The 21,547-nt window shown below is 39.8% G+C and overlaps 1 protein-coding gene across 1 annotated transcript in view; it reads right to left on the bottom strand.

Moving 5' to 3' along the window:
- Positions 1–21,547, bottom strand: part of pard3aa (par-3 family cell polarity regulator alpha, a) — a 252,196-nt gene that overhangs the window by 179,183 nt on the left and 51,466 nt on the right. The window contains exons 8-10 of the mRNA XM_046846135.1: positions 19,502–19,956; positions 13,520–13,659; positions 9,991–10,119 (exon numbers count right to left, since the gene is read on the bottom strand). Coding sequence (XP_046702091.1) covers positions 9,991–10,119; positions 13,520–13,659; positions 19,502–19,956 — 724 coding nt within the window. The remainder of the gene's footprint in view (positions 1–9,990; positions 10,120–13,519; positions 13,660–19,501; positions 19,957–21,547) is intronic.

Consider the following 21,547-nt stretch of genomic DNA (forward strand, 5'->3'; position numbering starts at 1 on the left):
TTCTAACTCTAATAACCATCATCAACAATACAGGTGCTTGTCTGCAAAACCGTGGAACATCGAACATCTAAATGAGACAGAAGGACAGACAGAGAAAGTGTAGAGAAAACAAGGGGAAGATTGCAGAGAAAAAAAAGAGACAGGCAATTGAAGTTAAACATCTCAGGCATGGGGAATAGATGGGTATGAGGGTAATTTTCACAGCAGGGACACCAGACAATGAGAGATATTGAAAAAGAAAAGAGGGGTTTGATTGGCGCACCAACCTGAAAATGTCACACTGACCACTGGAACAATCAGACGGGAGGAAGAGAGCAAGTGATTGCTGGTAAACATGACATACCATGCTTTCACTTTTCTCAGGGTGAGTGAAAGTCCCTGAAAGATGCCTGGACGAGGACACTTTTGGTTGAGTTAAACCTTAACTAAAAGTTCAGACCATTTACAATTGCACCAAATAGCAAAGCTCTATCCAATGCATACTGTGCAATAAAGATATAATATTAAACTCAATATGCTCTCAAAAAAGATCTCACAAAGATCAATAGTTTCACTTCTGGGTATTTATAAGGCAAAAATCATAAACATTTTTACAACACAGTATGGATCAACAGCATTTGAATGTTTATAACATTAATTATTATTGATGCTATGCTATAACTAAAATGTTTGCTATATTATATAAAGAAAACTGTGCGGTACAAAAGAAAACTATCAGAAACTTTTTGCTTACATCATTTCAATATTAAAGTTTATAAGGTAAGAAGAAGTTTTATATTGGTAACAATATTATAGTCTTATACTGGTAACAATATTATATTGTTTCCAGCTCTAACTTCACTCCTTCACTCTTATGTACAGAGATTTTGAGTCTATTTTACATACACACACACACACACACACACACACACACACACACACACACACACACACACACACACACACACACACACACACACACACACACACACACACTTGTGTGTTCTGGAACCATTCCACTGTAAGCATAATCAAATGTTCTATGAATCAAACAAATAATTATTCCTCATGTATTTATTTATTATAAAATAGCACAAATTAGCACTTTCCTCTAAGCAGCCTTCCAGGGAAATTGCATAATTTACTGTGTAAAAGGAGGCTGTAAATCCTTGTCCTCTCAAGCTGGTAGCTATGATGGGATGAGGAACTAGAAATTGGGTAAAATCTGGCTATGATTACACAAAGTAAATGTTTAATCTGTAATGTGTTTCACATCCACAAACCTCTTAACATAACTTTGTGGTATCTAAAGTCCTTCCATAATACACCACTATTTCAATTGGAATTTCGACCATTTGTATAATATCCTACTGCCGTCTCTTCCTACATACCTTAAAGTTTTGTTGGATATCCATCTGAGGGAATTCTGAAAAGTTGTATATTAAAACAATATTAGAACAATCTGCCTGTCCAAAGTAGTAGCTACGTCTACAATGTGAGGGGGGCAAATAGCCCTATTAGAATTTCTAAAGATTTTCAATAAAGAAAAGTGACTGTCAGTAAAATTTAGTGCCTTCCAGTTTCCACACTGTCTCTCAGGTGAAGTGAGAAAGCACAGTTTCTCCTTCATGCTAATTCATACACTGTCAAAAAAGAGACACATACTCTTGTTCCTGTTCACTGGTATATAGACTTCGTTTTCTTCTCTCAGTCTAATGCCCAGTTTGCCCTCTGCCTGAAATGTCACCTGAAGGAAAGGAATTTGGCGGAATCGACTGTAGGACTTTTGGCTCCCTGTAAGCAAAACTTGCTAGATATGACCTCATCCTGATTGTAAAGCAGCAGACTCAAAAGCATAACTCTAAGAGACAGCTAATTATATTAAAACTTGTGGCAGACACAACTCTCTCTGCCTGCAGACACTGACCTGGCTCATCGCAAGCCCGGGTGACACCCACCTAACTTTTCCTCTTAACTTTTGTCTCAAATCACACTGTGGACAGCTCACTGGCTCTTTCTGTGCATATTACGTTGAGGTGAGCAAAAGGACAAGGAAGGACGGGACACAGGCGGATTTGTTAGTGCTGGCACAATTCTGAATGAAGTAGTTGAAGCATAAAGACCCCATCCGGCACAGAAACAAAAAGCCTCAAACTCCATTCACCCAAAAAAAAAAAAAAACCCTCATCATGTCACTTTTAAAACCGGGTAATATAAAGCGAGGGATCTATTAACCCACGTGAGCGTCTTTGTGGAAAAAATAGCACAGTGTGTGTGCGCCCATAGACATCAACACCACAGCCCAAAACTCTACAGGTCTGTCAATATTAATAAATAATTCCTTAAGCTTAGCACACTCTAAAAGTTATCCTCAGTGTGCTTCCTTCAATACTTCCAATAAAAGCTGGTTTAAGTGTGAACCTCATGCTCCGCTCACAGTTTAATAAATTGTTCTTCTCACTTTTACTCCTTTTGGCCTGCACTTTCACTGGAGGCATTCAGCACAGAGGAAATGACTAGGGTCAGGAATGTTAAGGCTTGACCTTTCTTTTTTGGTTCTTGAGAAACACTGTGGTGGTGTGTGCATGTGTGTGTGCGCGCACATGTTGCTTGTGTATAAAGTTATTCAGGAAAGCAAGATATCATCTACTGTGAATAATTGTTACCATTCGGGATCGCATGCAGCGTTAAGGTCTAATGCACTGACCTGGATATTGCACAAAAGAAGAATTGTTTTCAAGTTCACATAGCTGTGTGAGAGTTCCCAAATCTGTGTAAGTGTATGGAATGGAAATTTTCAGCAAGGTTATTCAAACGCTATAAAGCTGACAGAATAAAAAGGATGGGCGAGGATTTACATGGTTTTTTTGGCCTGCCATTTTTTCCAAAAGCTCATGTTGTCCTGTAATGTCCTGTACTTCAGGAACACCCTTCTTTCCTCTGCTATCCCTGATTGAACAATAGATGTTTCACAAATATAAAGGACAAGAGACAGAAACTTTAAAAACTCCCTTGACAATAAACTGCACATGTCGCAGCTGGGATTCAAAAATGTTAAACAGGTCTAGCAGCAGAGCGGAGGGCTTAATGCTCATGCTCAATGCTCGAGCCTAGGACACTCAACAGCCCTTATTAAAACACAGGCAAAACAGGCATTTGTCTGGAGCTGGCCTCGCTGGAAAGCATAAATCCAACTGTCAGTAGAATTGCACACTCAAATTAATTGCGCAATTAAGATTCTCTTTGCTTGGCAGCCCCGGCGTCTAATGGATCTGTGACAACCGCGATCCGATCATAAAGAGGACTTTAATGCGGTGTTTAATTACTACTCTGTGTTGAACTGAGATGATGCGCCGTTCGCTCCGTCAGCCGACGTACTGGGAAGCCGCTTTGCATCAGATCTGCGGCCGATTTCATGGAGTTGCACAAATAGTTGGGATTAACAAGGAACAGTGATGCAGATGTTCTAAAGCCTGGTGAAAAAGAAAACATCCTGTGCAGCTGGGTGTTTCTAAATAATATTATTTTATTATATTTTTTAAAGCCTACTGTCAATCAAAGTGCTTTTGTAAACAGCCATAAAGCTTATTTTCGATAAATCGGTACAACATGTAGCATTTTTTGATGGTGAATCAAGGGATTTTGACATATTTTATGTTCTCCTACACACCTGCTCCATGGTATAAGCTTAATACCATGCTGTCCATGAATTGCATCAGTTGTGTTGGAAGGGAAGGAAATCTTAAAACCCTGAGTGCATCTGGTGGCTGGTTGCACGAAATAAACATAAGATGCAAATAAGGCATATTCGTTATATACAAAAATAAATAAATAAATTAAAAAAAAGAGTGGAAGAAGAATAAAGTTAGTGTCCTTGGAATGGGCAAATCAAAGAGCTGACCTTAATCTAGCAGAAACTTTGCAAAAGAAACAATATCCCAAAGTTGTTCAATATTAAGTTTATTTAGTTATTAAAATTCCTTCAAGCCGATGTGCAGGACTGATCAAGATTTACTGAAAACATTTAGCTGCAATTATTGCTACACAAAGGGGTCACACTAAATACTGAATACTATGGTTCACAAAGTTTTGCTATTTGCATATATGTAACAGTGGATCATTTCCCTCAATCAATAAAGCACAAGTACTATATTTTTGTCGCATTTCTTTCATTGGGTTTTATTGGGACTTCTATTTTATTATTGGAATCAAAATCAACTTCCAAGCATCGACGTACATAGCTTTATATTTAGACCCCTAGAAGTGAGAGCGGTGAGTAAAAAACTCCCTGACATGATATGAGAAAGAAACTTTGAGAAGAAGCAGGCTCAAAAGGGAATGATACTTTTCTGGAAACAGCTGCACACAACAACACAGTTTCAACAAAGCTTTAAGCTATCAGCCAATATTCACACTTTCCTCAGAGTACGCGTAACATCTGCAAATGAGTTTACTAATCTATATTGCTTTTCCCTTAAGCTTACAATATATCATCTATGTATGCTTTATGAAAAACAGCACTGCTGTCTCTTGTGGTTTGAATGCTGGATGGTGATTGCACTATATTTGGGTGCAAATATAAATGCACTGCAGTGTGAAGTCTTGAGAAAACTACATGCATGTTAGAATTCTTTTTTGTTTTTGACGTTAATACTTTTTTTTTTCTAACTTCAGAAAAAAAATGCGAAAGAGATCGAAAGTTGGATGTGTAAAGACGTTTTGCTAATTTGCACCAGCCAGATTTCAGAGTTAACACAGGTTTATATTAGACCATGGGGGTAGAAGCCACAACAAGGCCATATCCACTCCAATATGTTTTGTTTGAAAACGCCTATTTTTCCGTTTTGGCGTTCCGTCCACACCGAGACGGCGTTTTGAGTCGACGAGAGCGTAGCTTTTTGAAAACGCTCTCCAAAGTGGATCAATTTGGAAACACCATCAAAGTTTCAAAGAGCTGGAAAGTAAATAAACGCCAAGAGTTTCCTCATTTTTTCAATTTTGCATAACACTTAACATTGGACATTGTCTCAATGCAGCTTTAAACAGATAAAGCAATGTCTTAAGTTTTGCTCATGCGCAGTACAGGATATAAGTGTTTTCACACGTTACAGTGGACTTTTGGGAAGCGACTGAAAATGATAATGTGGACGGAGCAGTTTGCTTCTGATCAATAATCACTGCACCCCGCAACATCGTATATATGCAATAAATAGACATTCGGTGCAACCCAGATGAGGATGGGTTTCCTCTTGAGTCTGGTTCCTCTCATGGTTTCTTCCTTATGCCATCTCGGGGAGTTTTTCCTTGCCACAGTCGCCACCGGGTCGCTCATCAGGGACAAACTTACACTTAATAAGAACATATTCATTTTTTATCACCACATTATCTGTGTAAAGCTGCTTTGAGACAATGTTCATTGTTAAAAGCGCTATATGAATAAAAATTAATTGAATTGAATAGACGCAACCCTAATCTACCGATGGCTGAGCTTAACTAATTAAGCAGGTGGAATCTGGTTCAACTCCATCTTGAAATCGTTCATCCAATCAGGCCCTTTGCAGATTAGATTGCTCACCTCTGAATTAGAAAGGTGCATTGCTCTGAGACTAATTCCTGCAGAACTGGACCACGTTATATAAAACGGAAAATGTATGACCTTCACTAGCGACTATCACACGCTCTACTTCCAACACAATCTCTCCAGCTCCCTTTTCATGTTCTTCCTTTAACATTGTAGTAATACCCATGCGTGATTTGACAAGAGATTCGAACCACAAAATACACACGGATACACGTTGAGCTTTTGCTCATTACCAGTTCGGAACACAGCGCACATGGCTGAGGCAAACTCGCTCTCGTAGCGCCGGCTTGTTGACGCCAATTCCGACACCACAGGTGAAAACCTGGGTGTTGTCACTTTCAATAAGCGTTCGGCGACTGCGCTCATGGAACGATTCGTTTTCTCACGTCTTTTTTCCTTATTCTTCTTCTGTCCGGTGTGTTTACTGAGGCATGGCATTGAGTGATTTATTTCTTGGAGGACGGAGCAACAGGTAAGATAGAGATTGTATTCGTGTGAAAGACAACATGCGATGAGCGCTCGTCAGTGAGGTTTAGTGGCAGACACATTTTGTTAGCAGGCAGTGCACAAAAAAAACCCTGCTGATAAACGTCCAATAGTGGTCAGGTGGCCCATGGCGGCTTTCTTGTTTACGCAATGGAATTGTGCAGAGACTTGTTTTAATGCTCTGTGCCTCCTGTCATGCTGTGGGCCATATTAGTGTGCTGGGTAATTGCCTCTGTGGACATGAATAATTCAAAGACGCGTTGGAGTGTGTGTGTGTGTGTGTGTGTGTGTGTGTGTACAATGTGGGAAGATGTTATTAAGTTCCATGTGCCCGTCTTCACAGTTTCTCCCTCAGTGAACTTTTCCGGGGTTTGTTTTGTATTTTGTACTGATGCTTTTTACTTCATCAGCAGGGATTTCTGATTTCATATCCCCACTCTCTCATCTGATGTTTCAAGCCAAGCTCTCCTGTCTGGCTCTGACTCATCTACATCTTTTCCAGCAACTCTGCAGCTATCAGTTCTTTTCACATGCCATAAAAGTAGAAGCACGAAAGAGAATTAATGCTGTTACTTTATTCAAAATTTACTTTTATTCCCCCCATCAGTCTTTTGAGTTTGAATCTTGATAATGCTGGGATCACAAAAGTACAAACCTAATTGGACCTCATTTATGGGTGGGATAAAAGGCGGTCTTCAATCTCCTGTACATCAGGGTGACATAAGCCAATCAAAGTCATAGATCAGCTCATGTATACAGAATGTCTGATTAGTGCTCCCCTGTCCAAACATGTTCAACTCCCCTAGGATGTGAAGTAAAGAAAATCCAGCTCTCACATTCCCAGATTGTTAGTTATTCTGCAATACAAGAAAGCAGGAATCAAAAAAGACTAAAGCATGTGGAAAATTGGGTGTAGAAAAAAAGAAAAAGAAAAGAACAAGATAAACACTGGGTAAGCATGTAAAAGTTTTTTTCCGAAGCTTTTAAGACGCCCAATGCTAATATCACTCTTCATTCTTCTCTTATCTTCTCTGGATCCATACAGGAGAACTGCGACACGGAGTGCTATAAATACCTGGACACAGGATCACGCCATATCAGCATCTCCTCACTCAGCCAAGATTTGAGTGTGTTTGTGTAAATTCCCCAACACAACCCGGCTGTGTCTGAACTGCACTGATCTCTCACTCCCCTCGACTGAAACCAATCCTCCCTTCAACCTCTCTTCAACTCCTCTTCAAGGGCAGCGCTCCATTGATCCAAGCTTCTTTGGAGTTCACTAACGCTTCTTTCTCTCTCTCACTCTCTCTCTCTCTCTTTTTGTCTTTCTCCCCCCCTTTAGATGGCGAGAGCTGGGTGTGGGCGTCAGAGCTCATTTTTCAGAGTGCCCCTGTGGACCTGCTCACACTGTGAGTAAAGGTTAGAGCTGACACCCTTTTCAATAAGTCACTGCCTGTGCTGAGGAGCATCTGCCCAAAGCCTCGGCACTCCCTTGAGCTTAGGAGAAGGCTAATCAAATGCACAGTGCAGATCCTGCGAAGCGAACAAATATCATGAATTGTGCTGTTAATGCCATCGTGAGGAAGTCAAAAGTAAACCTTTAAGCCCTATTAGGCATTCAAAGAAGGTCTAAGGACACATGCAAACTGAAAAATGTCATATTTGCAATTTTATCTTATTTTAATCACAACAAATAGTAAGGCGTTACTCAAAGCGTTAAGTATTAATTTCGCTTTCATTATCTGTTTAAAAACAAAAGTAGAAATGCCCGAATCTATGTTTCCTGTGTTGTCTAGACAAATAAGGCCATGGGTAGGAGTTATGAAACTGAACAACAGCATCCAATTATTCTCTGATATAGTTCGAAAGTGACAGAAGATTCGGCAACCGCATGCTGAAGTTCCAGGAAGTCTGATTATTGCTATGCGATTCAGGGTTTTCAGTTGGCCCTTGCTGATTAAAAATTTACGATAATTATCAAAAAATAAAGATATTAGGTAATGACAACTAATGTTTTTATAGAATGCCTGCCCACCAGGACAAGCATTTAATCAGAGTTACTAAATCTACAAGTAAAACTAAAAATGTAATTATTTAGAGTTTAGAGTTATTTTTTAGGGTGGGGGGTTCTCTTGCAGTTCAGAAAGGACAATGGGGATATAAATCTCATACGAGTTGTTTTTATTTGAAGAAACACCTTTACAAATGAAATTATTTATTTATGTTATTGAGAGGAATCGCAAATGCAGATTAGGGATTCAAACAGTGAGCACACACATTGGACAGCTTTAGATTGGATGGAATTTAGATTTCAGCTTCGTCTGCATCGCTTGGGGCTGTCTTGTCCACCTCTATCTTTCTTTCTTGTGAGTTTCGTGCGTTTGTTTAAAACCAATCAGCTGAGAACAAATAAAATCCGGGGCATTTTTTTTTCCCTCTTGCATTATTTTCATTTATTTCTTTTTTTTTTTTTATTTAGTAACGAATATGATTTAAAATGTAATTAAGTACAATACTTCAAATAAAACATACTTAATTAAAAGTTAAATTACAGATTATAAAACCGACTTACACAAAAAACTACTCAATGACGGTAACACCAGTAAATGTAACTCACTACTTTTCACCTCTGCATCGTCATGATTCTCTATTGTATTTTATATATGTAGTATGTATGTAGTGTCAATACATAACACAATGCTTTGCTTGCCAGTAAGAGATGACAATCTCATCGTGTCTGAAAGGCGCTAATTAGCGTGTCATGTATTGCTTATCTCTGTGTACTCCGCAAAAGAGCAGGTCAACTGTTGTTCCTCTAAATATGTTGCGCCAGACGACAGCCAGCAAGAGCATCCAAACCATATTCCTCCCGTCGGGAGTTCCCACAACGTGCTGAGCTTAATTTAGAACTTTCTGGATCATGAGCAGTGAAGCAGCAATGTTCCCACCGTTCCCTCAGCAAACAGGCACAGACTCCCCCTCCCATACAGTACCACCACATCATCCAGTCATCTTACCCAAATCCACTCATCCACCCACTCGGTGCCCATCTCACTACCAATTTCAGAACAAGAGATGAAATAAACTGCCACTCTCACACTCTCTGCTTTGACTGTAATAACCTTCAGCTGTGGAACGACATCTCACTAATCTGATTTTTATGAACACGCGGGTATGGATTATTGAGATGCTTTAAAGCTGAAGTATGGGTGCCGCACAGCAAAAGCTGCCTGAATGTTAATGTGGCAATGAGAGTAATGAAGCGTCCGACTCGTGCGTTCTTTGGGTTTCTCTCAAAGGAAAACACAGAAAGCTTTGAAAATCATGGAGTCCATAAGCAAAGACGGAGCGAAAGAGAGACTTTGGAACAGCAATAAAAAAAAAGGAAAGATATCTAAGTAAGAAGAAAATACAGAGGGAGAGATGACAAACAAAAGAAATGAAAATATATTTTGCCTATATGGTGAAAAGGGAAACGCTCGATGTGAAAGAAATCTGTAAAGGAACACACCAACACCTTCGGAGCTTCTGTTCATTACAATGCACTTTACAAATATCATCAGTGTACACAGAACATGCATTTTCATATGCATCCAGATTCATTTGCCTCTATTGCTTATCAGAGTGTTTTCTGGGCACTGAAGTAAACTGCACTCAAATCTCTTACCTGTCACTCAGACAGTGGTGAGACAAAGTCTGGGGGAAACTGTATAACATTAACATAACATGCTTTTCACCCTTGTTATTCCTAATAGCTTCTTAGACACTTACAATAGACAAGACTCAGTGAGTTAAGCAAAGACGTGTACAAAACGAATGGTCCAGAGGCATGACTCTGCATCTGTTTAAACTGTAGTCTGCAGAACACGAAAGTAAATATTGTGTGTGTGTGTGTGTGTGTGTGTGTGTGTGTGTGTGTGTGTGTGTGTGTGTGTGCATTTTACCACTTCACGAGGCAAGAAGGCATCTTCCTGGCGGACGACCAGCAGACTAACAGTGCCTCCCATAGGAGTGGAGCGGAGAAGAGACACCGCCTCCTCCTGAGACTTCCCGGTCAAGTCTACACCGTTTACCTACACACACACACAAATATCACTTAGAAAATGCAGGTCTTTGCAGCATGGGTTATTGTAAATGCAGGCTAGTCTTTATTATAGATCGTTTTTAACAATGGACGTTGTCTCAAAGCAGCTTTACACAGATAATGCTGTAATAAAGAATGAATAGGTTTGTTCTTAATATTTGTAAGTCTGTCCCTAATGAGTGAGTCAGTGGCGACGGTGGCAAGGAAAAACTTATGATGGCATAAGAAACAAACCTTGAGAAGAAACCAGACTCAAGAGGAACCGATCCTCATCTGGGTGGAACTGATTGTCCATTTAATACAGTTAAACTTTCTTGAGGTGTGCAGTTATAGATTGTTGCATTTAATCGCCTATCATAACAAACAAACTTTATTAATCTAGCATAGACTTAATTTTTTTAAAACACTGATCGGAATGTGTAGGAATCTTCTTCTTTCGGCTTCTCCCATTAGGGGTCGCCACAGTGGATCATCCGTCTACATACCCCCCTGTCCTCTACATCTGCCTCTTTCAACCCAACTACTAATTGAAAATGTTTGTTTATATTCCTCAGAAAACAAATTTGCACTTATTAACAAAAATTCAATAAAATTGCTTTGTGTTTTTTAAATTATAACCTCTCCAAGTTTCCTTGACAGATAGTACTCTTAGTTTTTGACGTTGTAAACCAGTATCAGAATGCATTTATAAATAGTTACTTCAAAGTACTTCTGTAAGTCACTTTGAATAAAAGCATCTGCCAAATCCCATAAACAAAATGTTGTCCATTCCTACAGGGAACCACTAAAATAAAAAAGTGCTTTTTATCTATAGCAGCTTATAGGGACTGGGCTACTAATCTGGAGGTCGGGGGTTCAAGCGTCAGCATCGCCAAGCTGGCTCCGGGTGTGCTGTATCATGGCTGACCTCGTGCTTCGACCCCTAAATTCTTAGCAAGCTGGGGTGTGAAGTAAAGAATTTCACTGTGCTGTAATGTATATGTGACAAACAAAAGGCTTCTATTCTCCGTCTAGCCTACAGTCGAAGAAAAAAGAGAATGGCTGCATTTAGAACCCTAATAAAAAGAGAATTTTAATTTTTTTTTATTAGTAGGTTATGAAAGTTAGATACAATTGCATAGTTTCTACTTTTTGTAGTGAAAAAAAAAGCATGCAACACAAAGAAGTCTTCTCCCAGTGCTGACTGATAATAGCTATTCGACTTAACCAACAAGGTTTGCTGCAATATATAACTTTTTGCATTTTAATTTACAGTTAAATAACAAATATAGTTTTACATGAGGATGGAAGCACCACTACAGGCAAGTTCTCCAATTATAGGAACACCTGTACTCATGTGGTAGCAGCACAATATGAAAAAACGGAACTTTGGAACCTGATATGATCATAGCTTTAGTATCCCATCCACTACAGGTTCGATATGTTTTGCCATTCAGAGATGCTTTTCCTGCTCCCTGTGCTTGTGGTCACGCAAGTTATTGTATACTCCCAGTCAGTCTGAACACACTTTCTCATCCACATGTCTATCCTGCCCTTAGAATTGCCACTCACTGGAAGTCTTTTTTGTTTTTCACACCATCCTGTGTAAACTCCAGAGAATGCTACGTGTGAAAAACCCAGGAGTTCAGCAGTTGATGAAATGCTTTTAGACTGTCTGGTGCCAAATACCACACCAAAGACAAAAAACTCTCGACCTTGAATTTATACAGTGTCACATTATTGGATAATTGGATGTACATGTGTTCCTTTTAATGTGGCCGGATTTTTATTGTATGCTATACAGGTCTCTTCCAGTGGTAGCGAAGATAATGTAATTCGTTACTGTATTTAAGTAGCTTTTTCACATATCTGTTCTTTAATGAAGTATTTCTGTTTGGGGAGACTTTAACTGCACTACATTTCAATGTCAAATATGTTCCTGTTAACTCAACCATATTTAGCGTTCCTTTGTATTTATGAGTAGATAAAAACTTAACTCTGTTTTACATCCAGTTCAGCTTCGGTTCAACAGCAAGCAGAATATTTTGAGAAGAATAAATGACGGAAGAAACTGACTCTGACACCGTGGCCGTGATAATTCGAATAGATATCAGTGTTTGACTTATTAATATCATTATATTAATAGATCTGTGCATTAAGTGTAACAGAGTCTTTTCTCATAAACTGAGTTGATTAAGCAAAGAGTCTTGTGATAAAATAATAATAGGAACAATACAGCCATAATAAATCATAGTACTTTGGATACTTAAGTACATTTGAATCAAATACTTATGTACTTTTACTCAAGTAAAAGTTTACAGGGAGCACTTTTACTTTCACTTTAACACTATTATGTGGTTTGTGTTCTTTGTCCAACACTGGCATTTTCAGGATTTTCTGTCCCTTTTCTTCTCGTTTAGGTTTCTGCAGTTTACCTGTCTGATTGCTCCCGAAATGATCATTTCCTTTGAATGAATCCAAAGTTTAATAAACCACCACACCCACTAAGGAATACCAAAGGCTTAGACAAATAAAGGCAATTGGACATTAAGGTACAAAAATAGCAAAAAGCTATAGTTAATTTCGTCTCTCCTTTTCCGGCATCTGGGACCACAACCTGCTGATCCCCAACATGCCCAAACATGGTTACAGACATAGCATAAGTGAGGGTTCTGACTGGTCTAATTTACACACCAGCATGACTGTGGTGATGCTGACGCAGTGTAAGTGTGTGCACAGCGGTGTGTTGATGGAGCCAGGTGAGTGTGTGACTGGAGTCCAGTGAGATCTGAATCAGCCTCTGTGGAAGGCATGGCTTCAGACTCGAGCTCCAGCAGTGGCACAAGAACATGCAGGAGTTGCAATTCATTAGCAAATAAAGGGACTTTTTTTTTTTTTAACCACAAGTTGACCTAAATGATTCTTTTAAACTTTTTTCTTTTTACTTAGAAAGGCCACATTTCACTCTTTTTGTTCTTTGTTCATCGCCAAAATGACGCTCTCCATTCCAAACATGTTGCTGCATTTCTTACACCTTATGCCTAATCTCTGAGGTAAATCTGGGAAATGGGCTTAGTAAAGTCAGTAAACAGCATCACTGACGCAAATATAACCCAAAAATCACATGCATCAGAACTAGTTTTGAACTGTTTCTGAATAATCTAAGTGCATTAATTCATTGTTTCACTCTTTCATCAAATTCAAATCATAGTAAAATAACTCTTTGTCGGAATACAATTATAAGTCTTGTATTGAATCAGCACATTTTAAAATCACTCTGCTTGCCTTTTATGAGCTATTAGTGAGAAGTGAGACTTTGGGTAACAGCACTAAAACCCATTCAAGTAGTGCTTTATTATTATAAAGAATAGGACATTCTGTTGCATGATATCAGCTGTTCTCTTTCTCACCTCCAGCAGCCGGTCACCAGCTTTCAGGTGGCCATCTTGGATGGCAGCTCCACGAGGAAGAATGTTCTTCACGTAGATTGGGGCCGAGCCTCCTATAGGGACGTCGCGTGATGTAATACTGAAACCAAGCCCCTCTTTACCTGATAAAAACAAATGCAAACATAACAGACAACATTAAAAAGACCACAATTGAGCTAGAAATACAGATAGTTCCAGAGTTACGATGGTTTAACTTATGATGCCGATAAAGATATGCCTTTTTATTTATTTATTTTTTTTTACAAATATTTACATTTTCACACAGCATTTTCATTTTCTTATGATACACTGGGACGCTGCCAGGATATATGCATCTCCCGCATTTTGAGATGCCTTACTCTCGCCAGCGGTCGGCAACAGTTCGGTTGTCTCTGTGTTAGAGCGTGTATTTTTTTCTGTGTTTAAAAGCTCAGTTTTAGCTCTTGTCGCTCTTCTTTTTATCACTGAAACAGATGGTAAAACAGTGTGCGTTTGGCTCCGCCCTCCACTCTCAAACTCGCATGCGCCCGCTGACACAAACATACATTTTGTAAAGTTTATAAGTATTACAATACTGTAAATTGCTTTGTTTTGCTAAATTATGTACTGTAATGTGTTCATTTATTAACACATAACATCATACTACCCCATACTGATCACTATTCATCCAAGATGTAATGTAATATGATGTGTAAATAACTGAACAAATTCTAACACGTCCATTGTACAGGTACAGGAAGTCCCCTTTAAAACCGCAACAGTGTGTTATTATAATTCACTAACAATATAATCTAAGAAGTCTTGCATTTTAAACTCTGATGTACATATGGTATGATGGTATACCGCTGATTCTACTGAAGGCATTAATATAAGCAAGCTATGACTAACCAACTAAAACCACTGCCAAAGAAATTATATTGGCCACACTAAAATTATAGTTCAAGCTAAAGCCTAAAAGCTGCTGTATCTAATAACAAATCAGAGTCCATCAGCAGGGCTATTTTCAAAAACCTTCAGGCAAGTGAAGGGGGGGAAAAAAAATAAGAAAATTGCTGTGTGCTCCATTAGTGCATGACTGCCCATACGTGTATGCACATATCAAAACATACAACACGCTGAACATACGACCGAACTGCAAAACCTAATTAAATGTTTAAGGCCCATCTGCGAGCACGGCAAATTTAGCTCTGTTCGAAAAGCGCCGAAAAAAGAAGAGCTTACTTCCTAGCAGAACAGGATCGTGACAGTGTATATTTAAGTCTCCACGTCAGACGAGTCTATTGCTGGAGGTTCAAGCTACTCGTCACAAGGCCAAGGTAATGCAGGCTCTTTTGATGGTGCTTGATGCACTGAAGCTTTATCCAAATTGAGCTTTACAGCTTGCCACAGACGCCACTAAATCCTAGGGAAATGTTGTTAAGGGTTCAGGCATGGGGTCTCTAAAGCAATTTGCCTGCCGTCCACAAAGCGACCTTTTTGGGAGAGGTAAATGAATACAAATGAGACGAGTGAGTGAGGCTGGAGAGCACTATAGAGAAGGCCGGAGCAGAGAGCGTACGGTGGCACTGACCTTATCACCAGAGTGGCCCTGCATTACTCAGAGCACAGACGGGCAAGCGAGACGATGCAAAGAGCGATAGGTGCACCGGGATATCTGTATCTTCATTTTAAGACACATTTATAGCCATCGAGTCAGGGTTCTTCACTACTTGGGCCACTCAGAAAGCACTGCTTTCGGACTTCTCAACCCGGGGGGGAGAGTAAACACGCGGCACTAAAATGCACAACAGGCTCATTCGAATCCATCTTTGCCGTTCATGGGTCTAATTTTAGACATTCTGTTGTGCGGGAGAGGCAATCAGAGTCAACAACACTGGCTCGAGAGGTTATTAGAGATAATCCAATGTCCTCTTTCCAACTCTTAGGACATTAGGAGAGTATAGCACTAATGGTGCTCAATCAGGTAATTAGAGAGATGCCTCTCTAACAGTCGGCTAATTAATCACTGATGTCTTCACTTCCTTTTTTTTTTTTTTTGTCTTGGTAATGTGAATGCAAAATAAATGGAGAAAAAAAAATAAAAATCTTTCCAACTTAGGCAAAAAGTCCAGATTTTAACTAATATAATTCAGTTCTGGTCAGAAAGCAAAAAAGAGCTGTTAAGGCCGAGGTGAAAATTGGGTTCTGCATAGTCTATTATTTGATTAGGACACACTGACTAATAGACACAAAAAAAAATTTAAAGAGAGGGGGAGAGAGCGACATAGAAAGAGGGATAGAGATTTAGAGCCTGAGCCATAATAAATGCTGTTTTACATGAGGAAAAAAAATTAAAAAGAGAAAAAATAAAAAATCACCAAAATGAGGACAAATTCAATAAGCCCACATGGCCTTAGAGGGAATAAAAAGTCAGCCTACGTCAGAAAGCTTAACAAGTAAAACAGCTTAGGCCGTATAACTGAGTTTCAAAATCTGTGCCGTTGAAAAGGAAAAATGGACCTACAGTAATTCCCCCAGAATGGTGAAAGCTCAGCTGTTGGTTAGACTGTAAATAAAGGCACGGCCGGCCGGAGATCCACTGGAGCAGAACCAGGTCAGAGCTAGCAGAATGTAGAGTAGATGCGAGACTCAGGCCTGCACTCACAGGGTCAATCTCACCATCTCCTTTATAAATGAGAGCATTGTGTAAATGCAGCTGTTTGCTGCGGGGCCGGTAGAAAGGGAGAGGTGTGTACCACTCGTTTAGCTAGAATTGGCGAGTGATGACTCCCTCAGATTAGCCTGCAACAAGGCCCTCTCGTGTTCGAGCTGCCTTCAGCACCTCCCGCCAGCTCTGATAAAACCTCCCGCCAAATCGCCAGCTCTCAGCATCTGTTGCATCAGGAACGCACATGCCAACAGGCACGCGGCCATGCGCGTTCGCTCTCCTCTCCTGCCTCACTTAAGTTTAAGTCACTGGGATGAAACGAGTAGGACACGGTGTGCGTTTTTCCAGTTTAATCAAGACGCATTGAAAGAAATCAGTTGCTTCTGTGAGCAAAAAGTGCGGTCTGGAAGAACAGCACCTCAGTTAACAAATGACTGATTCAGTTATGGAGGAAACGATGACTCAGCAAAAGCAGAATAGTGCAGGAAAAGCAGGATTTTTTTTCCCACTTAAAAATAATGTACATCAACCTCAGCGGATTGTATATTTAAATCCCAACAATGACACCTCCATAAACTGACTGTGCGTCCTGTGTCAGAGTGATGACTTGACTTTCCCCTGTTACTTAGCAAGAAACTTTGCCAATCACGTCTGTGTATTTGGAAGAGGGGGATAACCCTTTCCCAGCTGCCTTTGGCACAGAAATGATCATTAAAGATGCAGTGACTAGTTGTCTCGGTGGAAGAGCGTGCTAACTGCTAGATTAAGGCAGTGGCCTAGAGAGCAAATACAAAATCATTTAAACATCGATCAGGCATAACATTAAGACTGATTATCTCTTCATCATGGCACCTGCCAGTTAGTCAGTGGGGTACATATATATCAGGCAGCAAGTGAACATTTTGTCGTCAAAGTTGATGTTAGAAGCAGGAAAAATGGGTGAGCGTAAGGATTTGAGCAAGTTTTACTAGGGCCATATTGTGCTGTCTAGACGACTGGGTCAGAGAATCTCCAAAACTGCAGCTCTTGGGGGATGTTCCCGGTCTGCAGTGGTCTATCAAAAGTGCTCGTCTTGTATTATGGGCAGCCAAGGTTCAAAATGATGTGTGATGCGATCCAACAGATGAGCTCCTGTAGCTTAAATTGCTGAAGAAGTGAATGCTGGTTCTGCTAGAAAGGTGTCAGAATACACTGACATCTGTTTATAGGGTCATACTGCGTCATAATTGTTTGTTATACAATGAGCAAAAGTTTACAAGGATTTTTTTAGTAAGAACACAGACCAACAACTGTGCCATTCCCATTTACCACACAGGGCAGTGCATGACAACCGTGTGTCCTAATCATAGCTAAAGCTAACAGTCCCCCTCCTCGCTTGCAGCTGTCTTTTCAATTAAAGCATCCGATGTGCATGCCCTCTGAATATTTCTCCCAGTGGGACAGGTTGTCGGGGTTCGTTGTTTGTTGTCGGGGGAGTAATTGCGTCTCAGCTGCTCTCCTCTCTTACTGTGTTTTTAACCTGCTAACATGAAAAAAAAAAAACGACTTTCATTCTTCCTTTTTGATGTAAAAACGCTAAAATGTAGGATTGCAGAATAAGAGAATTATACTAGGTGGGGTCTTGTCTGTTAGAAGTAACTTTATCGGGCAAACCAGTGAAACAGGACAGTGTTCCGTGAACACAAGCATGTGCTTTTGTGATTGTTTGAGGCTTTCAGGCAGTGTGAAATGCTGTGATAAGTTTTAGTTGGGCCGGGTTGACAAAAGGTGTGAGCTCTGCAATCTCTCACCATGTCGACTATGATGCTTTGAAGTGCTAATTATATTAGTTACATAGAAACAATCCCTACACTGACACCACAGATATCATCAGCCATTAATAGCAGGTGAAATCAGAGACGGCTTCAAAGGAACTGCTTCTCACAGCAAAAAATAATCAGTGTAGGTCATGCTTTGAACAAGAATGTGTGGGGGGAAAAAAAGGATTTTCCACTAACCTAAAATGTTTACTTGAAATAACTACCTGATGTGTATCATGTGTACCTTAATGATACGCAGTGTCTATACAGCGAGTCTAAACTAGCGAGTTGATTCAAGCTCATTATATTTAGCATGTTTTCATAGTGGATGTTTAGACTAAGTTTCCCCTCCGTGGATCTTCCCACTTCATCCAGGCCTGCCTCTGGATAGTGTCCTCTTCGATTGGAGGCCACTCTGTGCAGCTGGAGACGTTTTCTCATCAACACCTTGGGTGGTTCCATGAAATTCCAAAGTAAGAACGGGAGCGTTGAGGATGGATTTGGACTGTAGTTAATGTCAACAGTCTGCTACACTGACTCAGGACTACAGTTTGCTCCTAATCACCATCACTGCACCCCGCAACATCGTATATCTGCAATAAAAGTTCATTCGGTGCAACCCAGATGAGAATGGGTTCCCTTTTGAGTCTGGTTCCTCTCAAGGTTTCTTTCTTATGCCACCTTTTTCTGTCTTGCTACAGTCGCCACCGGCTCACTCATCAGGGACAAACTTACACTTATAAAGAACATCTTATTCATTTTTATCACCACATTATCTGTGTAAAGCGGCTTTAAGACAATGTTCATTGTTAAAAGCGCTATACAAATAAAAATTAATTGAATTTGAATTGAGTTTCCTAGTGCTTGTTCGCCAAATAAACGCATTGCACAAGTATTTAAATGTTTAGGTAACAACACTAAATTGAACTAGGCTTTGGGTTTCACAAGTTTAAAAGTATATATGTTGATAGGTATATCGCTCATCGTCATCCTCACACAATTTTTTTTTTTTTTTAAGTTTTTTTTTTTTTACGTTTTTACATTACAATATCTAAATACACATAAAAAAATAAAATAAAAAATAAAAATAAATAAATAAATAAAAAAAGCACCGAAAGGACAATTTAAAAGGCCTAAACCAGGAAAACACCTATCACCTAGTACCTAGACTTCTCTAACCCTTTAACACTGGACTGGTACACCTTAGCAACACTCATTTTTTACACTCATATTTCATACTTTTTTTTATACTTTATACTTTAATTTTTAATTAATTTAAAAATTTTTTTTTATATTTTTATTTCTATTTACATGTTGGACAGTTGTAAAATCATTTCACTACATGTACTTTGTAAAGGAACAAATAAAATAAAATTTGATTTGATTTGATTAATAGCCTAGATTTGCACTTTCCAGTGTTCCCAGATATCTTCAAGATGGTTACCAATGGCTGTCAATAAGTAAATAAATGCTAATTACTACATAACCAGTGAAATGTGTCAGAGTCTTTCCTCTCACCTTTTCTGAGCTGGACGTTAAACTTGCGACCGATCTTTTTGGTGAAACCCGTGGAGGCAGTACTCTTGTTGGCTGGACTGATGGGTGCTGAACCAGGATAAGGCTGGTTTTGCTCTAGTTGTGAAGACGAGGTCTGGTGATTCGTGTTAGGGTGAGGTCCACTCTTTGACAATCGTTTAGGACTGTAATCAATGCCTCCAACCACCACGCTACCCCTTTCCCCAGGTATGGATTCAGGTGTTAGTCGACTAGGACCGGGAGCAGGTCTGGGGTCAGCAGGAAGCTGTTTGGAACCAGGACCAGGACTTGCAGGACCAGGAACTCCAGGATTTGGGCCAGGTTGGACACCCAGTTCACTCTGAGAGAACTGCTCATACTGTATTTTCCTTACTGCTGGAACCACGTGGAACAGGATGAACGAGGAACGCATGGCCTGCCTGAATAAGTCTTGTGCTCTGGAGGAGTGAAAAACAAACAGACAGGATAATGAGGAAAAGCAGATAAATCAACAGAAAGGCACTGTGAAATGTCCATAAGCATCCATGCGCACACCATTTGATCGAATCATTCAATTAGGTCACAGACATTTGTGGCAAACAGCATTTTTTCTTGTAGTGGAGACCCTTGTCCAGTTAAGAGGAAGACACAGTCAAAGGTCAGCAAATCGGCATTACTAATCACAGGCTAATTGCGCTGCTGCAGCTGGAAATGAGACTAATTCACATATTACATTATCTACCATTAACATGATCGCAAAGCGTTGGGAGAAAGCAGGGATGCATTAGAGCCCAAGGCCAATATGTGTGTGTACACAGAGACCAAGGACACTTTATATAATCGAATCAAAAACTTTTAGAAAGCAGTGATTACACAAGTATTTAACATTTAAACATTAAAGAATTGTGGAAATAGAAATGTACGAAAAGCCGAGCCTGCATGCACGGTTCAAATAAATGTGTGAAAAGTAAAATATACACCGTTTCAAAATGTGTACTTTTGGTATAAATATCTGATCAGGGAGAAAGTCAGGCTGTGAAGCAACAGGTTCTGTGAACAGGACAAAAAACAAATGACACTGACCACCAACGTTCAACCACTCAGCGCAAGGAACCACTTTTAGTTGCTCATCCATAAATGCCATGGTTTTGTGCTAATATACAAATGTTCTAGCCAAGGCAGCACATTCTGGAGTGAATGCTATGGGGAGGGGGCAGCATAGCTCCAGAGTCCCTAGTTCACCGCAAATCCACACAGCTTTCCTCCAGGTTCTAAGGTTTCCTCTCACCTACCAAAAACATGCTAGTAGGTGAAATGGCTATGCCAAATTTCCCCTAGGTGTGAACGTGTGTCTATGGTGGATAAGCTTCTCATCCAGATTGTATTCCTGCCTTATGGCCAGAATATACTTTGGATCCACTGCGATTCCGCCAAGCATGCAACAGTTACTGAAAGCGGATGATAGAAAGCACTCTAGGGAGGACTGTGTCTGTCTGGAATTAATGTTCAAAACAGCTAGCTTTACTAAACTTACGTCAAAATTGGACAAGAGCAATCAATCAATGAAGTGTAGAAAGCTGAAGCATGATGGTACTCAGTGGACACAACTTGCCCTGAGGTTTGGATCCTTTTTGTAAAATAACCAACACCGCAGGCAAGAAAGCAATGACACTCAATGACTAGCTATTTAGGCCAGAATCTAGGATGTTTGCCGGTGTTGTCGGGGATCAATAATACAAGGCAATTTGACTTCTTGAAAATTTAGTACACTATGAGATCCCGTGTATCTGAACACATAAGCTTCATACCTTAACAATACAACACATGAACACAAAGAATGGTAAAAAAGAAATAGCAGTGGGAGGGGAAAAAAATGCCTTTACACATGCGTGAATGTGAGTGTGTGCATGTGACGGGCACTGAAGCAGCTTCCGTAATAAGCTCTTCATTTAGTTCAGTCTCTGCATCTAGAGAAAAATGCAGCCTCACCGAATGAACCTCTCTTCATTCTTATGCTAATTCACCCTCCAAAATCAAGTAAACAACAAT

This window comes from Silurus meridionalis, chromosome 4 (assembly GCF_014805685.1).
Source record: "Silurus meridionalis isolate SWU-2019-XX chromosome 4, ASM1480568v1, whole genome shotgun sequence".
Taxonomy (NCBI): domain Eukaryota; kingdom Metazoa; phylum Chordata; class Actinopteri; order Siluriformes; family Siluridae; genus Silurus; species Silurus meridionalis.